At 38.6% G+C, this 9,061-nt stretch overlaps 1 protein-coding gene across 11 annotated transcripts in view; it reads right to left on the bottom strand.

The window, feature by feature from the left end:
• LMNTD1 (lamin tail domain containing 1) overlaps positions 1-9,061 on the bottom strand; it is a 525,504-nt gene that overhangs the window by 231,764 nt on the left and 284,679 nt on the right. The window contains exon 1 of one of the 11 annotated variants that reach the window (XM_040488615.1): positions 3,187-3,404. The exons of the other annotated variants lie outside the window; for them this stretch is intronic. Within the exon in view, the coding sequence (XP_040344549.1) occupies positions 3,187-3,204 (18 nt within the window). The 5' untranslated portion in view covers positions 3,205-3,404. Of the gene's footprint in view, positions 1-3,186; positions 3,405-9,061 lie in introns of those variants that run through there. 11 annotated transcript variants of the gene reach the window in all.

The following is a 9,061-nucleotide window of genomic DNA, read 5'->3' as shown; positions in this document are numbered from 1 at the left end:
TATATATATTAGAAATCAAATGTGGTTTACTGTGTAATATGAGATTGTAGATTATTTTTATATTCATTTTAGTTCCTTTTTGTATGTTCCAAATTGTCTGCATTGAGTATATAAATAATGGACTTGGAAAAAAATTATTTTCTTTACCATGAAATTGGGGTAGTCTATGAAACAATGTTCCAGAAAAAGTGGAATGGCATTGTATCAGGAACACAGGTGGAGAAGAGAGCTTGGAGAGGGAACAGGGATGCTTTTCCCATTGAGAGAAGAAAAGAGAACGGCTTAAGATCCAGAGACATTTTTGAAGTGGAAGTGAGAGAGTTTGAGTAAAATCACATCATTTGCTCTCTATATTTTTTAAGTAAATTAACAGCAAAGTAGTTTGCTGAACTGAGGAGGAAAGATAGGACTAGAACTATGGAAAGAGTGAAAATGTTTTTAAAACTCAATATGAGGAGTAGAAAAGGATTTACTTTGAAATTGGTAAAAATATCTGCAAAGAGCCTGGAGACACAGCTGACGTTGGATAATATGTACAAGTAGTGTAGCCGGTTAATGAGTTATCTCCCATGGCAACAGTTACCTGTCCATATAGTGGCAGCGGTTAGATTTGCCAGGCAGGTGTCCGAGAGTCAGTGGGCGAGGAAATCTAAGGTAGCCTTCACTCCCACTCCCGTGAGACCTTCCCTCTTATGTTCTTGGTCTTGGGCAATGACACCACCAGGACTGCTATTGCTAATTGCAACAACCTTGAAATCATCCGAGATCCTTCTTTCTCTTTCACGAACCCCATCTAAACAATCCCCAAGTTCTTCCCACTTCTTCTCCAAACCCTACTCCTACCTTTACTGTCACCATGCTTGTTGAGACCACTATCATGCTCTGGCCCTGGCTATTGCCTTGGCCTCTTAACTGTTCCTGCCCCACTCAAATTCCATTCTTAACACTCTTTTATAAAAAACAAAACAAAACAAAACAAAAAAACCAAACCAAACAAACAAAAAAAACCACATCAAGTGTTGTTTTACTCTTTTTAGGTCCTTAAAAGGTTTCTGACTGCTCTTACAATAAGGACAAAAATTCTCAACACAGCCCACCAGGGTCCTTATGATCTACCTGGTCCCTAACATCTCCAGACTCAACTGGCATAGTCCCTCCCCTTGTTTTCCATTCTCTGGCCATACGGGCCTTCTCTCTGCTCCTCAAAAACATGGAGATAAAAAGTGACTGACAGAGGCAGAGATGGAGAGTGTCATATCATCAGATGCTATGCACTTTAGATAAAAACAAAATAATAAAAGAAAATATAAAATAGGCTGAACTTTGACCCAAATAGGTTGAATAATTTAAACTAAAAAGAAAGAAGGTGACATTTACATCTTGTTTAGCTTTCCCAATGTTTAGGGGCTTATGAGGAAGCTGATCTGTTTTAGGGAATAAAAACTCAGACCTTTCACAAAGCACCAGACCACTAGGACAATGGTCTCTGGGCACTTTCCCTGGATGCCCCATAGCATCTTACTCTCAGCAGCTCCCTCCTCCCCCTCTACTCCCATCCGTCTCTGTAAGCCACACCCATGCCAGAGCCAAGTTGTCCTGGTTCCTTCCACACCTGGTCCTAATGATGTAACACCCCAGACCTTCTTAGCCAGACCCCCAGCTTATTCTGCCCGAGTCTAGTTCCCCTCTCGTCTCTCCTCCCATACACACTCTGCTCAGATACTAAGCTCATCTTGTACTTTTAATGTTTGTTTATTTATTTATTTAGAGGGAGAGTGAGTGGGGGAGGGGCAGAGAGAGAGGGAAAGAGAGAATCCCAAGCAGACTCCGTGCTGTCAGCATAGAGCCTGACAAAATGTGAGATCATGACCTGATCAGATCAGAAGTGAAGAGTCAGACGTTTAACCACTGACCCACCCAGGTGCCCCAAGGCTGGTCTTTCTAAATCATCAATCCCATCACATTTACACTCAGGTTGAAAAAGGAAAAACAAAAAAAAAAGGGAACCAGTAGAATGTAGGAAAAATGTTGAGGTTGTTTTCTAAGCTTGACACAAAGAGCAGAGAGGAAAAAAGGATGACCTCTGTTTGAAAGGATTATGATTCAAGTGGAATTATCAGAAGAAAGCAAAATTTCAGTCAGTTGTATCTTTAGTTTTTCAATACAGATTTAATTAGAAAATATGATAAGTCAAATATTGCTCTATATAGCTGTGAAATGGCTGGGCATTGGAGATGATGTATGTTAGTACAAAAGGGCAGACCCTTTTTCATAAATGAGGCACAAATTTCTGTAAAGCTTAAATTAATTTCCATATAAAAATTCCACAAAAATTTTCAGGCCTTTTGTTTCATGATAGTAAGACAACACTTACGATGGTTACTGAAAAAAAATCCTTTGGAAATTGGTTGAAACTCAGCAATGACTCCAAGTGAGATCACCGGATAATATGTACAATTGATGTTCTCACATTTCCTGACTCGACAGGTGACTCAGCCTTTGTTCAGCAGGGCCATAGGGACAAGCTATTGCCTGTGGCCTCAAGATCACATTACACAAATTAGGTGTTCATAGTACTCTTTTCTAGTGGGCTGGGGGGGGGGCACAAAAACCCACATCTCAAACAGCTTGTTGGTTTAGCAAAGAGCCTTTTTTCCAAGGATCATGGGAAGGGAGCCTTTTTCAACCTCTTTATGTAAATACCAAAGCCCTTTTCAAAATGTTATGAGAGCATCCACTTGAAGTGCTTTATTTGACAAGTGAACAATGGTTTTCAACCAGCTCCTCAAATTATAGCCCCAACCTGGTAAACAAAGACATCCAGGAATTGTCTAGAGCCTCAAGCTTTACATGTCATTTGTCTACATAGATGATTGATATCCCCACCCAAGCCTAAACTGGATTCAGACATTCTGGAGGTGTACAAAGTGATATCCTGAAGCATCTTTTGAAGAACTCAATAATCTTGATCAAGAGACACCCTATCAGCAGTTAGAAGATAGAAATAATTCTGAGTGCAGTTTGGTAGCTGTCTTCTACTCAGCCTTACAAACAATAACTGGATGAAAGAGAGAGAGAGAGAGAGAGAGAGAGAGAGAGAGAGAGAGAGAGATTGAAAGAGAGAAAGTGAGTTAGGGGCTTGCTTTGGCTCCTAAGATAGCATGACCCAGAAGGTTCATGTCTCACCTCATTCCAGACCTCCATTCAGCATGCTACAAGAAAACTTTAATGGCATCAACCAATGTGGAATCAAGGGTCAGGAACCACACTTGGCAGGAGGGGATTTGTCAAGACCTTTGCTGCAGACTGGGAGCAATACTTGTTGTGGAGAGTCATTTTCCAGGGAGAGTAAAGTCTAAGACCATTTACAAATTCCAGGCGTGGCCAACTGATCATGGTGATGGCATTTCCTGAACTAGAGAATAGAAGAGAAACAGATGATGAGCAGGTCAGTTTTAGACATGTCGAGTTTGAGATGCTTATGAAACTTCTCAGAGAAGGTGTCAATAAGGCAGTCAAGAGCTTTAGAGAGTGTCTGGGGTAGAGCTATAAATTTAGTGTCAGAAGTTTAGAGATGTCAGTTGAAGTAATGAAAGGTGGTCCAGAAAAAGTATGTGAAGAAAGCAAAAAAGACAGTAAAACCCTAAGATTATCTACATTAAAAAGAGTAGCAAAAAGTGGCCTTCATGGGAAACATTTGAATAATAAGGTAAATTTAGGGGATGCAAGAAGGAGATCTGGAGGAACTTGCTACCCAAAGAAATCACACTCAGAACTTAATCTGCAGAGTTGTTTTTAGAAAATTATATTACTTCTTTGTTTCCAGATCTTCCCTTTCAGAGGAACTAACTGCAGAATATTACATCTGAAACTGAACTTCCAAATAAAGGAAATATTTGTAAGGATTTTGTTTCAAGGATATTAATCAGCAAGTAGTTAAGCCAGGGAATAATAAACAGTCGTTAGCTGAAACATAGCAATGTAAATCCTAGAAACTTTTATGTCTTTTTAAAAATTGATTGTCCAGTAAGACACTAATAGCATAAAGAGTCACATTAATTGGTGCTTATAAAGTGATTAATCTCTTTATTTCCCCTCCAGTCATTGGAAACATTCTATAAGATGTCCTTGTAAAAAAAAAAAAAGTATTTTAAAAGGAACTTTACAAGAGCTTTCATTTTGCAAGGTTTTAGAGTGTGGTGGCATGGTTCTTGGTATCATAATTCAACAACAGTCTACTTTAAATCAGATGTTTTTATTTAGGTACAGAAGATATGCAGGACCATGAACTCTAACACTGAAATTTCAGAAAGCAATTCTTCCATTTTAACTGGAAAATAAATAGTCTGCTATCTTCTTTGTAAAGGAGGCCCTACACGATTAAAAAAAAAAAAAAAAAAAAAAGAGGATGACAGCTTTGCCAAATCCCTCCATTTCCTCCTTCTTTAGGAATAAACTAACTACTTAACATCAGATGACATGGAGCTCTGTGCCCAAGTCCCACATTCTCCATGTCCTGTCTCCTGAAGAATCCCACCCATAGCAAGTATTCTTTCTTCAGAAGACATAAAGAGGATGAAGATGCATGCAAACACAGTATTTATAGGTCTTCCCTATACATTCCTCACAATACTGAGTAGGTTAGGAGACTCAGTTGGTTCACAGTTGGTTTCTACTTATCAATTCCCAGAATTTCTAAGCCCTCAGGAACTGAATGAGCAGTTGCTGCAATCAGCAATTAGTAGGCCCCATTTCCTCTTTCTGTATCTTCTCCTGGTTAGTTCTGATGATCTTCCATCTATGTGTTCAGTCTTGCCCTTCTTGGACAGGAAATATTTACAAGCCTGGGGCCCTTGATCTCTTCACAGTCAGGAAGAGTTTAATATGAAATGTCCTAGAGGGAGTCCATTGGCTTGTGCTATGCTACTAAACACCTTGCTGCCTGCATACATTAGGGTGTGAGCCCCTTTGTACTGGTCTACATATTGCCTCTCACTCCTCTGTAATGTCCCCATGGGCCTCCTGCACTTGCCTTGCCTTTGAGAACTGTCTCTCCTTTGTTCTTGCTGGTTCTACCACTTGAAGCTTTGCCTTGATTCTAATTCAGAGGCCATGTGCCTGCTATTCTTATACAGGCCAACTAGATGCAGCCTGTCAATCTCTATGAACTCCCATCATGGACTTTCATGGCTTACCACTTACTGGAGGCTGCTACAACCCTAAAACTTGGTGCTTTCCACCTCCTGGGTGGGTCTGTCCTGTCAGCTCTGGAATTGGCACAAGGTCTTCTTGGGCAAAGCCTACATTACTAAGGGGGCCAATATCAGATTAATTACACTGATCTGCTCTGATTTGCTAAGAATAAAAAAATTGATGTATCCCTGACAGATCCCAAATTATACCATTAACATCTAATATACAAGAATGCTTCACTCTGTATCAAAACAACATCATTAATTACGTGTGTAATAAACTCTCTTGATAAAGTGAATACATTTTAAAAATGTTTTTGGATCACATGGATGTGGGGCCTGAATATTAGTAAAACCTTTGCAAATAATCATTTTTAGTAAATGTAGGGTGGTCAACTTTAGACTTGAAAGTCCTACAAACCAAGATGTTTATTCACCCTAGGAAAATGAGTCAGTCTATCTAACTGCCCTTGATCTGTAGAATGAGAAAGGACCCAACAATAACTATACATAAAATTATCATGTAATAAATCTCTTTTTTAATTGCAGCCTCTTCCTGCCCATTCAGCACACTGTAAGTAGATAGTGCTTTCAGCTAAATGGGGGCCTTTCCACTTAGAACGCTCTTTCTTTTGAATGACCTTTTCTATTCCCTACATGACACGTTCTGTTCCAAAGACCATCATTAACTCTATCTTCTGGATTTCAGCAGACCATCTTGATTCAGACAGTGACCCTGGCTCTATGGGGAAATTCTTTATCCAAGTCTAGCAGTTGTCCCTGTTTTCTCACTATTTTGACTGATGCATTGCAAAGCCCCATTTTCTCTATCCTACAGCAAATGTTGTTAAGTGTTTAAATCAGTAAGGAAGTAGAAACTCAAATGCTAGTGTAAGCCAAATAAACAGTTTTTTTTTTTTTTTTGTACTCAACAGGATGTCTGAAAGTCTTAATTTGCTCCATAGTATACACCGCCAATCTCCAAAGGAATCAAGGGTGTTCACTCTTTCCCAAACATACTTGATAATGGATGTCTTCCTAGGAATAGCATTATTAATACCTTATGGAAATCATGTCTGGCTGTATACAGTTTGGGAAGTGCTAGTATAAAAGGAAAAACAGAGATTTGGTGCCAGAGAGCTCTGGGTTCAAATCTTAGCTTCAAACCTTTTTAGTTGGGTGACTTATTTACTTAACTTATCTGTAAATCTTTTATTTAATTACATTTCCATATCGTTATTTTAAAAAATTCATGTAAGGAGGGAGGTAGATTTAAAAGCAATTTTTGTTTCCTCTTTTGTACTCCAGGTATCTACCTGGTGGGACTGTTGTAAGGATTTATAAGCTTACATATGAAAGGCACCTACCATACTACTTCAAAAGCTTGTGGTGTGGATGTAACATGAATATCTCACTCCAAAGACTATAGCTTCATGAGAGATTAATGGATCAAAACTAAAAAAACTAAGAGCAGAAAGCCAATATGCTATGATTTAAGCAGAGAGTGCATGTACAACACCATTGAGTATCATTCAGAATTCCTTTCCTTTGAGACTTAAGATTTTTATCATCTTAAATCATTATCAAATGACCCCTTAGCAGGCATTGTTCAAAAGATAATGGCATTTAAAAAATAAATGGGTAGAAAGAGAAGAGAACCAATGTATGCACTGCACTCCTTCTTGCAGATCCACAAGGCATATTACCATAGTCAAGTCTCCTTTTGGGGGACATTGGAGCAAAAGGTCGTAAAGAAGGGGGAAAGAAGAGGCCAGAGACATTAAAGATACACTTCAGACCCTTCATACTCAACAAATAAGAGGTGAAAGGGTTAGAGACTCAATTGTTAAATTCTCTAGCTAACTGTTCTTTTGGGGGAAAAACTCAATTCTATACTCAGTCTTATTTCACAGACTAGATGTGTTCCAGAAAAGCTGACCTTTACACAAGTTTATTAAGCACATATTCCCACAGGATCCCATTATGAGAACAGAGATACATTGCCTGGCAAAAGGAATAGGCCTACACATAGTCTATCATTATGTTGTAGTGAAAAGAACCACAAATTTTGTCTGCTGTACAACACAAGGAATGGGCTCTCTCCCCCTTCTGAGGCTTCAGTTTATTATTGAAAATAGGGATGATGATAGTGATGATGATGATGATGATGTTGATAATGATAACAACAATATCCTTCTCCAGGATGATTATCAGGAACAAATTAAACAAGTTACATGAAAAGCTCTACTAAATTGCCACCACTCTGAGGATAGGAACTATGTCTATCTTGCTCATCATGGCATTTCTAGGATGGTCCCAGGGTCTGGCCTATGGGTGGCAGCGAGTACATCCATGTTAAAAGGGTAAATTCATACTTTATAAACTTAAAATCCCTGCACAAATTCTTGTTTGATTTTTGTTCCTTTCTTTATATATCTTAGGAGTGTTTTATAACAGTGTTCTAGGACTTTTAGATTTCACCATATCGATTGTTAACTCCATTTAATCTAAGAAGGAACATTTTCAAATTAAAAAAAAAGTAGTAATAATGTTATCTCTTTTTATAAGGCAGTTATTACCCCAAAAAATAACCATTAGTATAGTTAAACTATCTAAAAATAATATTACTTGCATTTATCGAGTGCTGTTTTATGTGCTTATATGTAATAACTAATGGAATCCTCATAATACCCCATAGGACAGATATTTTTATTACAACCACCATACAGATGAAAAAACTAAGGTACAGTAGGGCTAAGTAACTTCTCAAAGATTACAGAACCAGAATTCAAACCAGGTCAAGTGGCTCCACAGCCCTCACTTTTAACCATCATGCCTTGTTGCCTCTCTTAGTTCTTGATATTGTCTTTATTTTTCACTAGGGAAAACTTCATCATAAATTAGCACTGGTCTGAAGTATAGAGAACCAATGATTTATTTTACTTGAGGATTCTTTTTGTTCTAAGTTTCCTTTCCTCTGAAACCCCAGATCCCAGGAATTTCATCTACAATTTGGGGAAAAAGTGATAACCAGTTCTGATCAGAAGATAATAATGTAGAAAAAGAAAATATAAACAGATGAAGGCTTCCATTGGTAAAAAGAAGACAATCAGAAAGGCATATTTAGTGGGACTAAAATCTGTACTGTTAGAGGGGGCAAGGTATCAGGAGCAATGAGCAGAATTAAAAGGACATAAATCAGTAGACTCATGTACTAGTCATTAAATTGGTGGTGGAAAACCAGAAAAATGTTTACCTGCTAGGTGGACAACCTGGCAAATGTTACTTTATTTAACCCAAAAGAATGAAAAGAGCCAAGAGCATGAGTGGAGTTGCACCAAATGGAGCAGAGGGGATAAATGAAACTGAATTCTGCATACATTAGGCCTCTCCTCAAGTTCATGAACTAGTCAGTGCAGAGGTGGGCCATCATGTGGTCTATGCCCCACTTGGGTGAACTTAGAAGCAATAAGGATTTCAGGAACAGACATTTTTCCTTTGTTGGCTGGGTCCATGCTAGGCCCTGCGAATGGCAGTGTAAGAGGCTGACTGAGAGGCTGAAGGAAGAGAAGGTACTTTCTCTCTTTCTTCCAGATATCCTGGTTGCTTCCCATATCTTTGGGCATCTCAGCAGCAATGTTTTTTTGTTTTGTTTTGTTTTGTTTTGTTTTGTTTTGTTTTGCTTTGTTTTGTTTTAATTAACTAATTTATTTATTTTTCATCTGCAGCAGTTACTCCAGTATTAATTGGTTGTAGTTTTCAGATTTGTTTCCCACCACCTTCCCAGAATCAGCTTTAACAACCCCTCTCAGGGGGCGCCTGGGTGGCGCAGTCGGTTAAGCGTCCGACTTCAGCCAGGTCACGATCTC

This window comes from Herpailurus yagouaroundi, unplaced genomic scaffold (genome assembly GCF_014898765.1).
Source record: "Herpailurus yagouaroundi ecotype Mexico unplaced genomic scaffold, PumYag 166, whole genome shotgun sequence".
NCBI classification, from domain to species: Eukaryota; Metazoa; Chordata; class Mammalia; order Carnivora; family Felidae; genus Herpailurus; species Herpailurus yagouaroundi.
Note: the sequence above shows the minus strand (reverse complement) of the source record. Positions and strands in the feature narration are given on the sequence as shown.